Source organism: Manis javanica, chromosome 4 (assembly GCF_040802235.1).
Source record: "Manis javanica isolate MJ-LG chromosome 4, MJ_LKY, whole genome shotgun sequence".
NCBI lineage: Eukaryota > Metazoa > Chordata > Mammalia > Pholidota > Manidae > Manis > Manis javanica.
Genome location: NC_133159.1, coordinates 14,803,426 through 14,824,949, shown reverse-complemented (window position 1 = coordinate 14,824,949; position 21,524 = coordinate 14,803,426). Strand labels below are relative to the sequence as shown.

Below are 21,524 nucleotides of genomic sequence, written 5' to 3'. Positions count from 1 at the left end.
GGAAAGAGCTTCAGGCAATCCCCCTATTTTTAGCATGAATTCCACCTCCCTTTGAGAAATTCCTCACTTTATCTCACTTCTGCCACTACATACTAGAGAACTGTCTGTGTAAATGAAACCTAAACTCATCTAAGGAGTGACCTGATTAGAGAGCTCAAGGAAAGAAATCTGAGTACAGTTGTTCTGAATTATATTGTTCATCAAAATCACTTTGGGGAGATAATGTAAAATGCAGGTTCCTGGGCCTTAACCCCAGAGATTTTTATTCAGTTGGTTAGTAACTAGGGCTTTGTATTTTAAACACATTCCCCAAGTGCTTCTGCTGCAGGGGATCTTGAGAACTACATATCGAGGTGGTAGCATTTATCCACGTAGTGTCATCGTGACTGAAAGCTCATGGCCTGGCAACTACTGAAAACCCAGATCTAATTAGTTCCTAGCTACCACGAACAGTCTTTCCAGCTACGGACAGCTTTGTGGGCAGGGTTCTGGACCCCCAGTGCTGGTTGGAATTTTTAAGATACTTACAGATCTGGGATTGCAGATGTATAAGGAGGCATCACACACAATGCCATACCCCACCAACCGTTCTCCAGGGAAGAGGCAGCTGGTGCTGACAGGTGAGATCAGGACCTCGGTGGTCTCAGGGAAGACCCACTCCACAGACACATCACTCAAGACTGGGGCCATGGCCTTCTTCAGGGATTTAACCATCTGTTGGGCAGGGCCAAAACACAGGTTGAGGGGATGTGTGAGCAAGGGTATGTACAGATGAGGAGCACAAAGACCATGTGGGTATGAGCGTGAGGTGGGGTGAGCAGGGAAGAAGGGATAATAGGCCTTGGGGTGGCTTGCCCCGCAGTGAACATGCCTCTGAGCTTCCTAGAACTCCTAGAATGCCAGAGGTGGGGCAGATCTTTGCTGTCATCCTCTCTAAGCTTAACATTTTGTAAATGAGAAAAACCAAGATTCAAAGTAGGGCTAAGCTCTGGTACACAGGAAGTTTCTGTCAAAACATGGACTGGATAGTGATCTTGAGCAAGTTAATTTATCTTCTTGGATTTCAGTTTCCCTTCTGTTAAAGCAAGTTAGTAATTCTCAACTCTCAGTGTAGCTGGGGAGACTATCTGAGATATGGATTTGAAGTATCTGCTACATGGCAGGTGTTCAATAAATGACAGCTGTGGCTTAGCGTCACCCAGGTTGACTTCTTCAAATGTACTGAAAAGCTAGAGAAAAATGATTTGATTTGGGGATTGTGACAGCCATGCAAGATCACTCTAAAATCTCCCTTCAAGAAAGGCAGTGCCCTTTTGCTGCAAGGAATGCAATGAGGTGACAGTCTCCAAATGCAAGACCCAGCTTTTGAACCAAGACCTCACGACTCCCTGGAAGCCCCCAGACGACCACTGGACATGGCAGGGATAATGGTGCCTGGCATTTCACCCTGAAACAGAGCTCCCTGCTGGGTTGGCTGAGACCTTGCCAGGCCTGCATTGCAGTGTGAGGCCCTCCCTGCCCAACCCTGCTTCCCTCCTTTCCTTCCCCAGGTGTGACTGCATCACGGACTGAAGAATTGTCCTTCCTGTTCTCTCCTCTGTTTTCTCTCACAGACATTATCCCCCAGTGAACCTCTTGTGCTCTTAACACCAGCTCTGTTTTTGGTTCCTGGACGACCTGGACTGACACAGGGATTTTCTGAGTTGGCTTATTGATGCCAATTGTACAGGAAGTAGAGAAAAGACTATAATCTCCCAGATTTCTGGACCCTTTAGGTTCTTCCGAGCCACCATTTATCTATCGTCTGGAACATGGCAAGAAATGACCCCATATCCATAAAGATAGCGTCTCGTCCAGGAGCTTTAATCCTGCGCAGGAGGGGAAGGAGTATGTGATTCAGTGGCAGGAGAACAGGGGATCCAGTGTCCTGTATGTGCTCCGGGCATTGCCTGTCTTTGGCCTCCACCTCTGATTCTCACTGAGTGGCCTAGAGGAAAGCTTAGACTTGGCCTCGTGAAATCCCAGCTCCATCACTGAGTTTCTGTGTGACTGGTCTGAGCCTGGTGGTTCCAGCCCCAGAAGAGACTGAGGCCCTGCTCCCTACCTTGGGTTGCAGTCGTTCCCCCTCCACCAGGAACTCAGCACTGCCCTTGGACACAGTTGCCAGCCCTTTCACCAGCCTGTGGCAGACGTTGGATCCAATTCCAAAGCTATAGCACCTGGGGAAAGGGGAGGAGAGAGGCCGCTACTTCCCATTCTCTCTGCCATCTTTGTCTCCTGATGCAGCAAGAGAGAGCGTGAGCCAGCCGAGCTATCTCAGAGGGTGAGGGAGAAGAAAGAGGGCCGTCGGACACTCATATTCACACATGGACAGCCCATAAACTACCACCCCAGCACAGACTCAAAGCAGCAGGAAGGACTTCCGCCTAGTCTGCTCCACGGGAGCTGTGTGAGTGTGGGAATCTGTAGGTATCCCTCCTGAACGCTTGAGGGCAAAAGGCAGACTTTGCAGTCAGCCACACCAACCTGGAAGCAAAGCACCGTAGGAACTGTGGGTCCTCTCCTGGCATTTTCCATGTTGCTCCGGTTCTGGCACCCCCAGCCCAGGGCAGCCCAGCATAACCAAGCCCTAGACATCCGCCTGTGCCCACCTGGTGGAGAAGGCATGGTTTCGCACCAGTTCTAGCACCTTCCCAGTGTTGTTAACGGCACCATCTGTGATCAGGAAGAGAAGCCGCGGGTGGCCTCGGTGCACAGGCTGCCGGATGATCCACTTGAGAGGAGAGAGGACGTTGGTGCCACCCATGTCAGCCCGCATCCTCTGGATGTTGTCACAGGCAGTGGCCAAGTTTTCCTGCAGGAAAGGCCATAGGCAGGGGAGATTGTCCCCAGGATCACCGTATGGCACCCCTGGAGGATGCGTCCTTCGTTTGCCTAGATCTTAGCTTGATCTCACTGGAGTTGATTCATGTTCCCAATTGCATCTCTGCCCTACATGCAGGAAGAGTAGATGACCACTTATTTGGTGTGACTCTGCCCAATAACACCCTCTACTAGTGCCCAAAATGTCACTGTGGTGTATTCACTTATTATTGTCCTTTGTTACTCCCTCTTAAAAATATCAACACCCCTAGAAAAGGTAGCATATTGGGTCCTAATTGCTCAGCACAAATGAGTTTCCTTTTCCCATGAGCAAGGCAGGAAATGTGGTGGATAGAACATCAGACTAGAAATCTTAAGACTTGAGTCCTGGCCTCACTGTGGCCCTAAATCCCTACCATACTTTGAGGAAATCACTGCCCCAATCTGGGCTTCAGATTCCCTCCCTTCTGGACCAACACTGTGAGACCCAACTGGCCAAGGATTACGGGCCCTGGATGGATATCACTGCAGGAAGGACAGATTCTTAACAGACATCAAGTGCCCTACTTCTGACTCAACAAGATGCTCTTCCAACACCCACGCTTGGAGTAATAGATACATCAACAGTCTTAAAACGTATATGTACCTTTTGAAACAGCAAGACTAGGAATTTATCCCAAGGGAATCATTAAAGAAGTATGGGAAGTCTTTGCTACAAAGCTGACTAAATGGAAAAGAATGGAAACAACTTAAATACTCAACTGTAAGTGTTCAGTTAAAAACCCATCACAATCTGTGTAGTGAAATACTAGGCAGCCATTCAAATTATGTTGCAGGTTAATACTTATGGCATGGAGATATGCTCAGGATAGTTTTGTGTTAGGAAAGTTGGATACAGAACAGAATGGAAGGTCTAATCCTATTTTTATTGAAAATGTCTGTAAATTCATAGAACAAGGTCTGGAGGGAGTTACACAAAACAAGCTCTGAACAATGGTTTTTCTTCTTTTTTTCTGACTGATATGATTATGGGAGATTAAAAAATTTTTATTTTTGATCATTCAGACTTAAAAATTATAATGCAATCATGTTATTTTTGTATTTTAAAACCCATGTTATTTTTAGTTGAAAAGTGTCCCTATGTCCTTCCTCCCTTCTTCCCAGCCTTCCCTCTCTCCTTTGCTCTTTTCTTCCTGTCCCTAGACATGGGTAGGACGCTCCAATTTTGAACATGCTGCTGAGGCCGCAGTCCCCTTTGTTCCCAACCGCAGCTTGAGGCTTGTGAGTCCCACTGTTATCCCGCACCCACGTCCACTTACTCACCTATTCACCCCCGCCCATTCACTCCTTTAGCTCAACCTTGCATGAATATGTCATTCTCATGAGACAGAAGCTTCAGTGGATTGGGGGACTGGGATAGAGCCTCTCTCTACCCTTCTCTGTACCCCCTCTTCTGTGCACACCCATAGTTTTCCCAACATAGTCTTTATTTTTAAAAAAAGAAGGGCTATCAGAAGATGTCAGAAAACTGCCCACCAGAGACAGCCTCTCTTTAGTCCTCTGTTCCTGGGTCTCATCTGGGTTCCATATGAGTGGCCCGCTTCCAAGGCAGGCTTCAAGGTGCCCCCTCACTCTTTTCCTTCCTTCCCTCTGCTCCTCACCAGCCACCCTCTCCTGGTCCCTGCCTGACCTCCTTACCTCACTGTAGGTCTGACTGGAAGGGAAGAGGGTCTTAAATGTGGATCCAAACCCGATGACATTGAAGAGGCAGGCTGGCATGAGGCTCTTAAGGGCTACCAGCATGGCATCCTGGCAGGCAGGAAAGGGATTTTCAGGATTTGGGAAGAAGTTTTTACCTCCACCACCATACACCTGTATTCTCATCCCAACACAGAGGCAGCCTCCAAGCAGGACTTTCACTCCTCCATCTGCACCCTACAGATCAAGAAACTGGCTGACACTGACCAGAGGCTGGACCAAAGCCATCATCATAAAACTTCTCGTCCAATTAGCAAGTCCAACTCCTCAAAGCCATTCTATTATAGCTTGCCGGTTCCATTTCACCTCCTTATGACCTTGGGAGGCAGGGAGAACAGGGAGCACCTCCTCTCTTCTGCCAAAACAAAATGGACATCCAAGGGAGGCATGTGGCTGGGTCTAGGTCACGCTGGTGATGGAACACGCTTCTGGCTCTCCTCCGGGGCTTTTTATATCAGATTCACCCTAACCATTATTTACAAATCTCTTAGGGGCAGTTTCTAGCTTGTATCTGTTCAATGACCAATATGTACTTTAGATGCATACCTCAAATAATCTTCGCAATAACCCTTGAGGCAGCCACAATATCACCCCCATTTTATACACAAGAAAATCGAGGCACAGAGAGGTAGATGGACTTGTTGTTGAGCACTAAGATAGTAAGCAGTGGAGCCGGGATGCAGGCTTGTGTCACTTTGCCTCCAGCGTCTGGGAACATTAAAGAGTCTTAACCTATTTAACTATGCAATACCAGGAGAATTTGACAAAAGTATAGTGAAAACAAATAATGACGAAGAGGGAAGATGGAGGAGATGACAGGAGGGAAATCATGACTTGATGATGATGATACAATACCATGATAAATATAAAATGAAACTACATGAAAAAACACTGTTCTAAGCACTTTATATTATCTAATTTAATCTACATAATATGTGTTACAGGATTGTGATTAAGAAGATAACATTGAAGTTAAACATATCTGGGTTTAAATTTCACCTTTATCATTACTCACCTGACCTTGGGCTAATTAAGTCACTCCTCTGAGCCTCAGCCTGGCACAGAGTAAACATTCAGTACATGGCTATTATTACCAACCCAATGAGATACCTGTTTATCCCAATACTTCTATTGTGTAGATAAGGAAACTGAAGCTCAGAGCGTTAAGGAATGGCACTGGATCACAACACCTAAGCATGGGACTGAGGCTTTCAAAACGTAAGTCTAAGATCTTTCTCCATGTTGGCTCTGCCTTGGCACAGAGTTTGGGAATGAAGGACTCACCTACATCCCAATAGTTTATTGACGACACCCCACTGAGTTTACTTAGCCTAGCCTCAGGGAAACAAGCTGTTGTATTCCAGAATTCAGAAGGAAACAGCTGCAAGTGGATCCAAGCGACTTCTACACCACATGGCTGTGCAGGCTCCACAGACCTGCAGCACCTCTCACACCCACCTCTGTAAACATTAACATTAACATCCACTCCATTTCTCTTTGTTGTTTGTGTCAGTACGTTTTGTTTCTTTACAAAAGAAGTCAATATCTGCTTGTTTTTTTCATTAGCCACTAATGTATGTTTCTGCTAGCAGGAGACTCTATTGATCCGTACAGATTGTCTCTGTTCACGCCTATTAGAATGTTTAAAGCCCATGTTTTTGGCAGCAGGTGGAAGCTGAAGAATGAGACCAGCTGCAGGAAATTAAACTAGCTGAACTGTCCCCTTTGGCGGGGCTATTTGGATTTAGTCTCTCCTACCTCCCTAAGCCTAGTTTTTCCTAAAACTTCAACCTAATGGGCTACAATTAATGACCCAAGCAACTCATCAAGGATCTCATTGTGAGTGGGGAATGGGGGTGTATGGCCTGAATAATTTTTGTGCCTTTCTCTAAAAGGGGCATGCATAACAGAATGGATTGCATTAATGCAAAACCATTTGCGAAGGGATGACCTTGAGCTCTAAGAGCAGAACTGGAAAATTGAGCAAGAGACACTCCAAGGGGAAAGGGAGGGAGAGGAGAGCCAGAGGAAGTTGTCAGAGAATTCTGGAATGTAAAGGTTGGAAAGGTCTTTACAGGAAATGGTTTCCACTCATAAACCAGCTCCATTTAACTGATAGTAACTGCCTGGAACCCTGAGATGAGAAGGATACAGAGAATGAGTCAAGGCTCTGCATGAAAAATAAGTGTCATGGCTAATTACTGATATCTGTCTGGGCTTGGGAGAGAGGAACAGAGGATGTGTGACATGTATTTTCCCTCCCTGAATCAATCCTTTGTCACTTTACAGGAAGGATAAATGAGGCCCAAAGTTGAGAATCAATTTGTCCAAAGCCACATAGCAAGTCAGTGGCAGAACCGATCCTGGAGCCCAGGCATTGCTCTTTCCAATAAGCATACAGCAGAAATGACATGATTAGAGAAGAGAGCTTTTCTTAGTGGAAAAGTCTTATAATTACCTATCAACAGTGTAAGGAAAATGGGCACCGAACCAAGATATGCAAGGCTTATTAGGCTCCCTCACTAGCCTCATGATGTTGGGAAAAACACTTAATCTCCTGGGGACTCAGTTTCCTTACATGGAAAGTGGCAGGGAAAATAAATGCTCTTCAAGAGATGTTTTAGGTTTATTATCCCTTGATACTTTAGAGTAACTGGAGAGACGTCTTACAAGTTGATGTAGTTATGGAATGGAGCACACATGGTCGGTCACACAAGGCCTGGAGAATGCTTCAGCACTGCAGCACTATGGACAGCTCCCAGTTCCGATTCCTGCCTTTGAGGGTGGGCGAGAGTGGGGAGGCAGTCCTGCACCCCAGTGTCAGGAGGCCTCAAGCAGGAGCCTGGGTCTCATGTATGTCTGCTCTGTCACACTTCAAGGACAAAACCCAGCCAGAGCAAGCCCAAGGAGAGAGCTGGCAGCACAGATCTCACCTAACCCCAAACCTTCCTTGCTGATTCCGTTGCCTTGGAAGCAAGAGTTTGTTTGCACCAGGGATAAACTAGGAGAAAGGTTGAAATTTCAGGTGACAGCAGAGTCTGCTCCCTTGTTGTTCACTCATCCCTTATTTTCTTGAACTATATGATCCTTTACCCAGTTCAATAAACATCAACTGAGGGTTTTTTTTTAACGCGTAGGCACAGAGATAGGCCCCATGGGGAGGGATAAATGAAAACTATCTGGTCCTTTCCCTTAATGAATTCATAACTCCAGAGGAGATGGACATCTACACAATTGAAAATACAAAGGGGAGTTGGGTACGTCATAATTGATATGAATAATCTGAGGGAGATGAAATGCTTCTGATATGAGGGGATAATACAAAAGAGGGTATCACTGTTTTGTAGTCCTTTAGAACTCTCCATTGCAGCAAGATCATGCTCCCAGGCAAGAGTGATTATCAGGACTGTCCCCCTCACTTGACTGTGAACTCCTTGAGGGCAGGAACTATGTTTACAACCTGCTGTCTTCCCAGATGGCCAAGCATAGTGCTTTGCACATATTAGAATTTGGGGGGAAAAAGGATAAACCAAATATTTTCTACCGGATCATACACATTCCTAGATATCAGGGGCCATGGTTGGTGTCAGATGATAGGGTCAGTCAGACAGACAAGGGTTCAGTCTTAGACCACTCTAGCTGTGTGACCTTGGGTAGATCATGGAAACTCTCAGTATAGGTTTTTCCATTTGGAAAATGGTAACAATAGGACCAGCCTCAGAGGATTAGTGTCTGGATTGAACACCAAGCTGTGCATTAAGTGGACACAGTAACTGACCTGTTGTAGGCCCCTAGCAAATGTTAGTTTCCTTCCTCTCAAGGAGGGCTGCTTGGAACAGAAAGTCCTGAGGAAGTGGGTTTGGGGGAGCACAGCTGATTTATCCTGGAGCCCCAGCCCCCAGGGGGAGGGGGTCCTCTTACAGGTACCTTGACGCGGTGGATGTTGGTCCCACTCATGCTGCCACTCCTGTCAATGAGGAAGATAAATTCCCCTTGGCTCTTTCTCAGGTTCGGCTGGACTGACTGGAGGTCGGGACAGAAGTTGAGCATGATGACAGAATGGTGGGGGACATCCTTGTGGAGGCGTCTCCGGATGATTTCTGTCTAGAGGAGGAAGGAAAACTCTCTCACCTGGGCATTCAAGGAGTCCAGAGCTATCCTGGGGGCTCGCACTGATCCCCTATTGCTCACCAAGTTTTGTCAAGATCCCACTCATACTCTGGGTGAAAGGCTGCCAGGCAGACTGTACTTCTCACAGGTTGACTGTGACTGTGGACTTTCATGGGTTGCAACAGCAAGTATGGACTCAGAAGGCAGAAAGATCTGGGTTTGAATCCACTGTTTGGCAGCTGTGTGATCTTGGGCAAATCCCTCCTCTGGGTCTGTTTCTTCATTTGTAAAATGGGGCAAACACTGTTTCCTTTCTCCAGGTGGTTTTGAGGCTAATCTGAGCTGGCACACAAACGGGAAGCCACCAGCACACATTCAGGTCTCGGCAGAGTGGCGGTTTCTTTCACGTTCACGCCCAGCACCAAGACCGTTCGGGCTCATCTTGGCTATGAACTGGTTTCCCTGGTTTGCTGATTCTTTCCCACTGATAACTTCCTATTCCCTCTTCAAATTTTACTTCTTAAGAAAACTTGCTGCAATCTTACAGGTGGACTTAATTAGTATTAAGTTTCCTCATCCAGGAAATGAGCACACGAGTACACGCCTCGCTGAGTGGTATGGATCAAATGCAACGCTTGTGAAGCCCACTTGTTCCTAAAAAGTGGCCTTTATGCCTGCTGCTCTCAGGCGTTGTTGGGGGCCCAGGAACTTCTCTCCCTGCAACTTTTTGCTTGTATCTCTGCCTCCCCTCTAGCACCTGTGCTACTTGAATGCCTACGTCTCTTTAACATCTCCAGGGCTTAACATAGAGCCTCATACAGAGATAGACTGAGTAAACATTCAAGAAAGGGCTTTATCTTTTCACTTCTTGCTCTTTTTATACATTCCCTTAGCTGGTACACTGCTCCTGAGCCCTCCTGCTTGACTCTCCCATTCACTCCGCACCACATCTCATTTCCTCCGTCCTCTTCTGTCCCCACACCGACTTTCTTGGTCTTTGTCTGACTGTCCCTGCATGTGTCTGTCTTTTTGTGTCTGTTTCTCAGTTTTCGTCTATTTGAATCCCTTCCCCAACTCCACGGCATCATCACACACCCAGGTGCTCAAATCAAAGACCCAGGAGTGGTCCCTGGTTCCTCTGTCTCTCTCACCCCACACATCTACTCCTTTAGCAAGGGATTGGCAGGCCTGCTGCTCAAAGACATTCTAAACTTGTCCTTTCCTCTCTGTCCCCACTGCCACCACCCAAGTTCAGGGCAGTATCATCTCTTATTCGGACCCTTATTGGCAATAGGCTCCTACTGGCCCTTCTTCCTCCTCCATCTCCTGGTGGTCCGTCCTACATAGAGCAGGAACGTGATCATTCTCATCATTCTCTTACTTGAGCAATAGCTTCTTCCCCTTACACCTCGTATAGGGTTTATGAAACCCCCAATGCCCTGACCCTTGTCCACCTCTTTTGCCCACTCTGCTCCTTGTATTAAGCCACCTTTCTGTTTTCCAAACATGCCACCATTATCCTGTTTCCAGTGCTTTGCACATTCTCCCATTTCTTCATCATCCACCAGGTCTCATTCTCAGATGGGCTTTCTCTACACTCCTGCCTAAACAGTACCCGGTGCTTATCATTCATTATCATGACATCCTGTTTTATTTCTTCAGTGGTCCCCAGCCCTCTCCAAACTCATATTGCTCACTTGTTTACTTCTTGTCTGTGCTAGAATATAAGCTCCATGAGGCCAAGGATGTGCCATTTTCAGTATTGTCGCCCTAGTACCTAGAACAAAGCCTGACATCTATTGGGCACTTAGTGTTTGTTGAATGAATAAAGGAGACTGAATCTGTGTGGGTCTTTGTCAGCCACCGACCTCTGTGTGCATCTTTTTCTTTTCATTTTTTCAGTTTCTCTGTCTCTATTTGTCTCTGCTTCTCTCTGCATCTGTCTCTTGTATATGGTGTCCTCCTCTGTGTCATTTGCCTCCTTTTGCTAAATCACGTTTTTTCACACATTGTCCCACTCAATCTCCCTGATCGACATTTGCTGTCTGGATGCCCACCTTCCTCTCTGGCAACAAATTGCGCCCTCTTTCCTTCATGGAGCTCCTTTGCCAAAAACCACTGCCTAGTCTGACTCTCTTAATGACAGAGCCCACAGCAGCACAGATACATCTGCCAGTGACATGGAACCACCTCTGAGAACGTGATTTTTGCCTCTCAGAAGGGTGGTGTTGGGCCCTGGCTCAGGATTCCCTGAGGTCTTCTTGAGTGGCCATTATCCATTACAGCAAACTCACCACTTCATAGCAGCTTCCCCATCGCTGTCAGCCCCGGAGCTCATGAGAATACAGGGTATTTGCCTAACCAACAGAAGGTGGCAAATTCTCATTTGCTTCAGGTCCCAGAGCTACTTGATTTAAGCTTGGCATTGCCCTCCCCCACCCATGCTGTAGTTCTCAGAGCTCAGTGGCACCCTGGCACTGCCACTCCCACTCTGAGAACCTGGCTCCAGCCTCTTCTTCCACCTGACTCATCTGGGTGAGGGAGCCCCTCTGGGAGGGCAGGGGTTTCCAGTGGGCCTTTAACATGCAGATGAGGTGAGCAAGAAGCTGTCCACCTGCTCTTGTTCACTCCCCTCTGTATTGTCCCCTGCCAGTCAGACTGGCAGGAGTGGGGCTTTTAAACCCAGCGTAGCTCTCCCACACGATCAAGTCTAAGTTTATGGCCTCACTGTCACCAAAGCCAGCTCCCAAGAGAATGGTCCTCCCCTTCCCCCAGCCTACCAGCTGTTTTTGGGGTGCCAAACCTCAGTTTTCTCAGTCGAAGAGGAGAGAGAATAAAAAGTGTGTCCTCATTCTTAAAACTACCTTGGCATTCAGGACGGGGCTCGGTGTGCAGGCCGTGAGCTGGAGAGAGACTGCTGGTGTAACCTGCGGCTGTTGGCTCAGCCTCCCACCTGTCACTTCCCCACTCCGGCCTCTCTGCTGAGGCCTCCTTACCCTTTAGCTTCATGGGGGAGGGGCGGGCAGAGGGAAGGCTCTTTCCCAGGCGTTCCCCGCATTGCCTTTGTTCTTCATGTAACAGCAAGCAAGGATCTCCGAGGCAGAAGAGCAAGAGACCCATTAGGCCGGTGGGGAAACGGAAGCCTGGGAGTAAAGACGCTGCTGGGAGGGCACCGACTGTAGGTCCTGGGGGTCCCTCGGGGCTGGAATGGTCTGGGGAAGACCAAGGGGTCTTCTGCCACCAACCGAGAATTCTGCTTGGCTTAGGCATCTTGGTGGCAGTAGGGGAAGGGGGCCTGGCTGAAGGCAGGAGGACAGAATCAGGGAGACAGCTGCTCCGGGCCTCCCTTCTCCCTCTGCCCGCGGTCCCCGGAGTGAGGCACTGATGAGGTGTGCCCTGTGACCTGGGGCAAGCCATTGCCGCCCCTGCCCCGGCTCAGTCTCCTCACTGGCCGCGCAAACACCAAGTCACCATGCCACCCCAGTTCTGCCGCCACTGCTTTCGCTTCAGTCACCCTCACCTTTCGCCCTGCACTGCTGTCCTTCTTCGTCCCTTTAATGAAATCTGTTCTTCCCTTCAGGTGCTGGTCAAACTCTCCCAGGGTCATGTCCCCTTTCTCCATCAGGACGTGTGGCATGTGGGGCTCTGCAGAGATGAGATTGACTCTTGGCACTGGTCCGAGTGCTGGAATGATGCCAGGGGCTTTGCTGCAGGGGCGGGATCTTCGCAGCGGGGAGGCCTCCCAATTGGAAGAGGGGCGTGGAATCCCTGGCTGCCTGGAGCCGTGTGAGGCCATGGGAAGACTCCTTAGCCAGGAGCAGGAGAGCCTAGCCGCCATGGGTGACTTGCTGGTCCTTTCTGGGCCTCAGTTTGCAGGTCTGTAAAATGGGAGCGGGACTGGGCTCTCTGATCTTTTCAGGTCCTGACATTCTATGAGTTCTTAGAGACAAAAAACTTGCTCCCTGAGGTTCAGAGCTGCCAGGGTCTCATCTAGCTTAGGGTTCCGAAAATCCTATACTCAGCAGGCCAGGGGGCAAAACGCCCCCAGTGGGTAGATGAGACCCTGGGGCCTCTGGAGCTAGAATCGGGGTCAGGAAACCCTCGATTCTGCAGCTACAGCCAAATTTCCCAGGAGGCCAAAAGTCAGTCTCCTCTCCTCCCCCTACCCTCTCCCTGGCTGGTCACTGGACCTGTGTCTGTGCTGCACAGGATCAGCGCCCCCTCCATCCCATGGCATCCCCGGGGGCTCTGCCTGGCGCACAATACCGCTGGGGTGGATGAGGATCTCCACAGGCCGGTCGAAGGTGTGCCTGTTGGCCAAGGTGATGATGATGCTCTTGGCTGAGCATGCGGACGGGGCAGCATCGGCTCTGATCTCGTGGGTGGGACTCTCCACCCCTGAGTAGCACAGAAAGAAGGGACACACTCAAGAGCCTGGGAGAGATAGGGGCTCAGTGGGGGACGCAGAGACCCAGGCTTGAGGTGACAGGCACACCAGCCCCATTGCGGGCTCCTGACACTGAGGTGGGCTTGGAACCTGACCTTGGGAGGGGCTCATCTTTGGGCCACACATCACAGAGAAGGAAATGGGGGCCAATAAAGCTCCCTGTGCTTCAGGTTGTTCCCCATCTGGGTGGGCTATCTTCCCTGCCCCGGGGCCTCGAATCCCTGGCAGCTTCCTCTTTGTCCCTGGCAGCTGCCTGCCTGAAGCCCTTCCCACCCCGGGGCCTTGAATCTTCTTTTTGGCTCCTAGCTCCACTCACCTGCAAGCAGGCATGGCCCACGGATCTCCAGCTGGAAGTTGAACTCATATTCCATGGGGTTGGACACTTCAGTGTCCAGGAGAGTTGCCAGGCACAACTTGTTCCAGCAATCCAGGGCCCGATTGCCAAAACAATGCCTGTCTTTACTGGGAAGGGGGCCAAGAGGAAGGAGAAGGCGGAGACAGGCAGCCAGGGCAGAGGCACAGGCCAGCATGAGAAGACATGGAGGGTCGGTGAGTGCCGGGCAGCCCAACACCCCTGCATCCCAGCCCCAAATGGGGCTGAGGAGCTCTCCCTGACCCCGGATCCTGACTCTCCCACTCATCCTGACCTGAGGGAGAGCTTGGATTCTGCCACAAGGCCCAGCCACCTCTGATGACCTGGCCGGGCACCAGCATGGTGCCCCACAGCGCTGGTTCACCTTGTCCTCACTGGACCCCAGAAGGTGGTATCAGGGCCCCACCTCTCCCATTTCCCATGAGGGGAAGCTGGGGCTCAGCCAGATGAGGCATGTAGCCCATGCCCCCTCAGTTAGGATGTGGTGAAGCATGCATCCTGCACCAGGCCTGCCTGGCTCCATGGGGAGATAGCTTACACTCCATCTCACCACTTCTTGAATCCCTGCTGAAGCCTCAAGTTACTGGGCCTTCGTTCTGCGCCATCCCCCACTGTCTTTGATCCTGCCCTGTGGCCTTCCACTCCATGGCACACCCTCTGAGGTTTCTGATGTATGTCCTTAAATATGCATGTCTCCTTGTAAAATGCTGGTGGTTTTTGGTTGTGAATGTGTTTTCAATGGAAAAGATTGCATTGTATTATGAATCTTATTCAATCACTTCCTTCTTTCCACTCCAGTGCTATGTTTTTGAGGTCTGTCCAGGTGTCTGTCTGCAAACCAGCCTTTTCTGTTGACATGGTGTCACAGGGGGACATCTGGTATATTGTATTTACTTGTTTCTGCCTCTATCTCCCTGTGTCCACAGACGCCACCACCATGAAGCTTCTCATTTGTGCCTCCTTTTGGACGTACGAGAGAATTTCCCAGGGGTCCTTGGGTCAAAGGGCACACATCTGAAATAGCCAGATTTACATCTGGGATGGGTGTCTCAGTTTCCACGTCTGCCAGCAGCGAACAAGGATCTCTTTTTCTTCTCATCCTCACTACCACTTGGTGTTACCTATTTTTCTTACTTTTCCTAGTGTCATTCTATCTGAGCAACTGTGAAGTTCATGAAGATTAGATGCAGGCTTCTTCCCAGAGCATCATGTTAACTTTGCCTACTGGACTGGGCAGAATAAGCTTATCAGGGCCACCTCATGAGCATCAGAGCCTCCTGGGCCTCTTGTTCCCAAGGTCTTGAATGTCCTCTGCCTTTCAAATGCACAGGCTTGGCAGCACTTACAAAGACAATACCCAAACTGGTGTTCCCTGGTCTGAGACTGGCTTGTGCTGCCAGCTTCTCTGTTGTGTCAACAAGTGTCCTCACCCTAGGCTTCAAGGTCCTACACATTCTGACTCCCTACTACCTCTCCTTGGGGGTCTAGCCTTCCTGCTGCTCTTCAAACACACCAAGCCTGCTGCTGCCCCAGGGCCTTTGCACCTACTGTTCCTTCTACTCTCTGCCCAGAATTTCTTCCTCCAGAATATCTCCATGGTTTGATCTGTTCATTCATATCAGGCCTCAAATGCTGCCTAAGCCCTGTCTATTCTAGCAAAACAGCACCCACCTTTTCCTGCCCCCTCTATCCTCTGTAGCATTTATCATCACAGAACTCAGCCAGTGTATTACATGCTACAGGCTTGTATCTTTATTGTCTGTCTGCCCCTGTCAGAATTCCAGTCCCATGAGGGCAGGGACCTTGTCTGTCTAATTTGCAGCTGTATTCCCAACACCCAAAATAGTGCTGGCACACAGTAGGTGTTTAATTACTAGCCTATTGAAGGAGCAACTGAGGAAGCCCTCCAGGCTGACTGCATGTGGGGAGCTGCAATAGCCCCTCCCCCCAGCTTAGCACTCTAGCTGGTGGTGTCCGGGGGCCTGCAGACACTGTCCTCTGTGTCCCAGTGTGCACATGCTCCCAGCTGTCGCCAGAGCCTTGCCAGGGTGCGTGTGAAGCTCCTGGATGTATATGGTACATCTTCCCAGATTTCTACTTGGCTCAAAGACGTGGGGAAAGAGTTGGGTGAGGGGAGTTAATTACAAACTTAACATCAAATATTATTTTTATGCCAAAATGGTGCTAAGATACTGTGGGTTGAGAGATTTTAAAAATTCACACATGAATGATAATATACAAGCTTTCCAAAAACATCACCTGAATGCAGTAGGCTACTTAAAAATGGAGTCCTGTGTCTCTGCAGAGGAACAGCTCTTTCTCCTGGTCCTTAGCTGGGGAAATGGGAAGGGCCCTGACCTCAGCAGGAGGTGCCTCAGGCTACAGCCCACTTCCTTTGCCCTCTTACTCCATGGGGAGTACAGAGAAACTGTCTGGTCCTGGGCTTGTCGTGCTCCCCACCCTGCCTTGCTGCAGACCCTTTCAATGGCCCCTGGCTGCTTTGGAGAGAAATCCACTGTCTGCCTGGGCCACAGGTTGTCTTAGCTCTCTGCAGCTTCATCTCATGCCACTGGTGCTTCTGGGGCCCTGTCCTTGCTACTTCAGGGCCTTTGCCCCTGCCGTTCTCACCTACAGGAACACGCCTCTCTGTGCCCACAACCCCCCCCCACTGCTGAGCTCACAGATGAAATATCACTGCCCAGAGAAGTCCCACCTGGACCCTGGCTCCCCAGACTGGGTCCCTGTTTTATACTCTCAGCCCAGTGAACTTGCCCTTCATAGCACTTTTCACATAATGAGTTATACAAGCACATAAATGATTACTTACACATTGGTTGTGTTATTGCTTGGATAATGGTCTCTCCCACCAACTTCCAGAAAGGAAGGAACCATGCTGGTTTGGCGCCTCTGTATCCCTAACATTCCGCTTGGAGTCTGGCACATAGGTACTCAGAAAATACCTCTTGAGTACATTAAAAATTAAATGATCCCAAACTATCCAAATCCCAGAACTTCTGGCCAGTAACAATACAGGGTTTTCAGGGAGATTTTTAAGTGCTCTGAAAGTGAGCGGGTGGCGGGGGCGGGGGGAGGGGGGGTTGGGGGCGATTGTTCAGCCAGTGGCCCCTCACACCGCTGGCTCCACCCTACTGACTCCCTGATGCCTACCTGAGATCCTGACCCGCGTCTGGGCAGGGGATCCTTACCCTGGGGCCTGTAGGTTGGAGGGGCCGGTGTTCTCGGTGCAGAACTGGGGCACGGTCGGGGCGCAGACAGCAGGCAGCAGAACGCGCACAGCCCCGCTGGGCAGCGTCGGGAGCTCAGAGGAGGTGCTGATGAAGATGGTGACGTTCTCCATGGGAGCAATAGTCCCCAGGTTGACCACGAACAGGATCCGCTCCAAATCCTCATCCAGAGCCACCTTCCCCGGTGTGTAGGAATGAGGGGTGACAGAAATCCCATCTTGCAGAAGGTTTCCTAAGTGCCAGGCCTGGAATCAGGGTCTGTGCATGTATTGTCTTTAGTCCCCTCCAAGCATGTTGTGTGGTAGGTCGGAGTAGCCCATTGTGGATGGGAAAACTGAGGCTCAGTAGGGGGTGTGACTTGCCCAAGTCACTCAACGAGTAACTCATTGAACGGAGTCCGCATGGATCTGACAACAGGCCATGTTCTTTCCACTGTACCCTGGTGGGAGTGGGAGACTGGGACCCACAAGACACCAATGGAGGCTACATCTCCATTTGCAGACCTATTTTCCCCTAAAAATCACACTCAAGCATCCCCACCTTTGGGATCTAGGCTTTGCTCACTTTCTCCTTTTATCTGAAAGTCTATTTCCTCATCCCTTTTCAGCCAGTCCTTCCTATCCCTCCAGTCCCTCCATGGAAACCTCTCTGGTGCCCAGTCTGGACCCCACTTCCCCTCCTCTGACATTACCCACACCTCTTTTGGCACAGCCACTCTCCACCTCCTAACATGGCCATTCCTAGGCATGTCCTGGCTATTCTTCCAGGCTGTGAGTAGTTGCAACAACTTGATGGCAACTTTTCATCTTACACATGGTAAATGCCCATTAAAAGATTCTTGAAAGTCTTAACGATCAGGTGAACAAACTTCACTTCAATCATAGATCCAATGGTAAGAATCTCTTACACCATATGAATTCAAGGTCTGGCTCTGCTCTTAACATGCTGTGTGGTGTTGGGCTGATCACTCACCCTCTCTGGGCCTCAGTAGCTTCAGTAGCAGGCATCAGTAGCCACAATTCAAGTACTTACTCTGTATCAGGGACTGTGATCAGTGCTCTGCACGCATGCTCTCTGTTGAGCTTTGGGTGTGTATAATTATTAGTTCCATTTTACAGATGAAGTTTGCTTTCATACCTAAGCTCATACCATTTGTAGGCAACAGGATGGGGAGTCAAACCTTGGTGTGACTCATTCCACAGTCTCTGAGCTTGAATGGCATGCTATTCTGTTCTGTTGAGATATCTTAAACAACCCTTTGTTATCTTCTTTGATCCTCACCATGGTTTTTAGAATAGAACAGCATAATTACCTCTGTTTGATATATAGTAAGGCCAGATTCAGAGAGGTTAATTATTGGCCTGAGTCACACTGTACCTGACTCCTAGTTTAGTGTTCTCTCTACCTAATCCTATTACTGCCCTTTAAATCGACCTGCGACTCCCACCAGACCCAGGCCCTGCCACAGTCCTTCTGGTCTCCTTACCTGTGACAGTTGTGGCTCTGATATGGGTGGCATCCAAGTGGCCGCTGTCCATCTTGGCTTTGTCCTTGATCTGTACTGTCACGACGCGGTCGGCAACGACAGCCTCAAAGCCGATCACCGTGGTGTACTCATCCAGGGGGTATATGAAAAGGCCTGCAGGGGCAGGGCCCTGCGTCATGGGCTGCCCCAGCCCCGCCCACCCTCCCCCGCCCCTGGGAACGACCCCCGAGCCTTTGGCCCGCCACTAGGAGGATGCCCGAGGTGATCAGGCTGGGACCTCACGGCTCTGGGGCAGGGTGAAAGGGACAGCTGCTCCCTTGTCCCAGCTGACTCTTAGCCCGTAGGCGGCCTGACTTCTCAAGAGGCAGGGCAAGGCTAGATTTCTGTGTGACCTGCTGTGTGTGCCCCTGTGCTGCCCAGGGCTGAGGCTTTGGAAGATGTAGAGTAGGGTTCTGATCCAGGCCCTGCACCTTTCCTAGCCTGGCGACCTTGGATGAGACGTTTAGCTTCTGTAGCCTCAAAGTCCAATTTGTAAAATGGGAATAATAGAACAAACTCATGGTCATGAAAATTGAAAAAAGAATCCCACTGTGTATGTGCCCCACATTTTATATATCTTAGTGCTTCTGAATCTTTAAGAGCACACACATCACCTGGGGGGCTTCTTCAGATGCAGATTCTGGTTCACTAGTTCTGGGCAGGGCCTGAGATGCTGCATTTCTAACCAGCTCCTGAGTGATGGCGATGGCTCGGGAACTGCACTTGGAGATCACGGTTGTATCTCATTTAATCTGCCGACTAACATGGGGACAGCGCAATGCCAGGCCCAGGGGGAGCCCTCCAGAAACCTCACTTCCCAGTTTCCTCATCTACAAGATAGGGGCTGGGGGCCGGTGCCTGGTTCTTTCTGCATGTGGAGAGTCAAAAGACTGTCCCCAAAGTAGGTCATTAACTTACTCTCCTGGGTCCCCAGTGGGTCCCATTTTAAGCCCCCTTCTCTAGGTTTCCCCAAACAGGAACAGTCTCATTTGCTCTTCCCAGGAGGGTTGTGAGGGGATTGAAGAGTCCCTACAGGTGCCTTTTAGGAACTGAAATGGTGTCAGAACCTCAGGCTGGGCTGGAGGGCGGTGCCCCAAGACAGGAAGCTTGGGGTTCAGGAGACCCCCACCACCCTGGATGGGAAGGAATCCTAACCGTGACACACTTACACAGCTCCCTCCCACCAGCCTTCCTGCGACTCCCTCCCTTGAGCAGAAAGAGAAGAGCAAGGGCTACAAAGGGTTCCTGCAGGCGAACCCCTGCCCACAGCCCTGAGGGCCCCGTGCCGATGATTCATATGTGCAGACTGTTTCTCATTCCACACTGTCCTTCCTGATTACCTCACCTGCTCCTCCCACAACCCTGGTGCTCAGACAGGGCAAGGAGCATCCCAGTTTTGAGAAGGACAGTGGCTTCCCCGAGGTCACAGGGACAAGAGCCACACCCAGGACTGGGAGCCCTGACTTCCTCTGAGTTTTGGTGCCTGTCCTCCTGCGAGGCTCCCTGGGGAAGGTGGACAACTGACCTTTTGACGCTAGTGGGCATGCCTTGTGGACATAAATAGCACCAGGACGGTTGGCTGGGGCTGAGCCCAAGCCTGGGCTCCCATCCTGATCTTGCCTGCTGCACGCTTTGAGGCCTGCAGGGCAGAAATGCTTTCCTATTTTATAGACGAGGAAGCTGGGACTCAGAGAGACCCAGACTTGCCCAGTGTCAGTTGGCTGGTACATGTCAGGACACAGATCCGTGTGCAGAGGGTAGCTCTGGGGAAGCCCCAGAGGAGGTCCTTACCCTGGAAGGGCTGGGCTTCCAGGTTGCCATAGGTGAGGGAGGCGGTCAGACCCAGGGCGTACCCGCTGACGAAGGAGGTGACATCAGATGCAGTGAGGGGCAGGGCTGCCCCTGTGACCTGGTTCAGCAGACCAGGCATCCTGCTGGCTACTCAGCCTTCAGGGCCTGCAAGAGACAGAAAGGGCAGGAAGTGGGGAGAGGCCCCCATCCCTCCAGCTTTCCCTCCGCAGACCACACAGGCAAGTAGAGCATCGTCTTCATTGTCCCAAAGCACTTCCAGCTAGTGCCCCATGCTGATTCTCCACCAGCCCTGAGAAGTGGTCATTCCATCTCTCTCCATTTCACAGTAGAGAAACTGAGGCCTGAGGCCCTGTGACCTGCCCGGATTCACTCAGCCTGTTGGAGCACCATGGGGGCGAGAATCCAAGCAGGCGCACGTGGGGCCTGGAATTCTCCTCAGGAGACGATGCTCCCTGACTGGCAAGGGGAAGCGCAGGACTCAGCTCTGACCCGTCCCTTCGTCAGCCCCATAATCCCCGAGCTGGAGATGCTCCCTCTGCAAAATAAGGGGATTGGACTGGCCCACCAGGTCCCTCCTCCCCTGATTTCAGCGACTCTGCCCACTACAGTCAACACTGTGGCTGTGACGGGGTGAGAAGTACCCCCCAAAGAAAACGAAGTGAAGGCAGCCTCCATCCGTCCAGGTGTGCAGGCTGAAAGCCGGGGGGTCACTTGCAAGGCTGTCCAGTGCGTGCCTATCACTCTGCCTTTCCTCAAAGACGGGAACTCTTCCTCTCTAGGACCCCTCATGACCCCAGCTGGGATCCCCAGGTGCTCCCGCCCCGTCTGCCAGGCCTGAAGTATCTTTTTAATTATCTTCTCCCTCCTGGCTCCAGCCCAGACAGCTTATCTCTGGAAAGCTGACAGCAGGAGGCAGATAAGGAGACAGAAGGGGGCGGCTGTATCCCCAGATGTCTTCTCTCAGGAGTTCTTTGTCCTGGTGGTGAGAGCAAAGCCTGGCTACTCCCATGGGGCAGAACAAGATGGTGGAGCTCATTTCCTGAGCCTCTCTCCTGCCACCCACACTCCCTCCCTCTTCTTTCTCATCCTTGTCCACTCCTGGCCAGAACACTGACTGGGGAAAGCAGCTCCCGGGAACTAGCACCCGATGCGTGGCAAACTTGGACTTAAGCTTCAGTCCATCTTGGGGTAGAGTTTTGCCAAGGGCACCTTATCCAGTCCAGGCTCCCCACACTGCCTCTGGTGCCCTCCCCCGGGTTCCTGGGGAGGCCCTTTGCCCAGGGAGTGGGGTTTGAAGGAGCAGTGAGTGGGGTTTGGAAGGCAGGCTCCCTTGGAAGTGACCCTTTAACAATATCAGCCCTCTTGGAAAAAGCAAATTTGAAATCTTCTGGG

The 21,524-nt window shown here is 50.5% G+C and overlaps 1 protein-coding gene across 8 annotated transcripts in view; it reads right to left on the bottom strand.

Annotated features, from left to right (window-relative positions):
• Positions 1-21,524, bottom strand: part of VWA5B1 (von Willebrand factor A domain containing 5B1) — a 69,627-nt gene that overhangs the window by 23,249 nt on the left and 24,854 nt on the right. For 6 of the 8 annotated variants that reach the window (XM_073233332.1, XM_073233329.1, XM_073233327.1 and 3 more), the window contains 11 exons: positions 20,112-20,276; positions 18,282-18,434; positions 16,757-17,027; positions 13,494-13,639; positions 12,997-13,128; positions 12,251-12,375; positions 8,548-8,724; positions 4,561-4,671; positions 2,652-2,854; positions 2,105-2,219; positions 529-714 (listed from right to left, as the gene is read on the bottom strand). In XM_073233332.1, coding sequence (XP_073089433.1) covers positions 529-714; positions 2,105-2,219; positions 2,652-2,854; positions 4,561-4,671; positions 8,548-8,724; positions 12,251-12,375; positions 12,997-13,128; positions 13,494-13,639; positions 16,757-17,027; positions 18,282-18,434; positions 20,112-20,250 — 1,758 coding nt within the window. In that variant the 5' untranslated portion in view covers positions 20,251-20,276. The remainder of the gene's footprint in view (positions 1-528; positions 715-2,104; positions 2,220-2,651; positions 2,855-4,560; positions 4,672-8,547; positions 8,725-12,250; positions 12,376-12,996; positions 13,129-13,493; positions 13,640-16,756; positions 17,028-18,281; positions 18,435-20,111; positions 20,277-21,524) is intronic. The other 2 variants (XM_073233330.1, XM_073233331.1) reach the window with 1 other exon arrangement.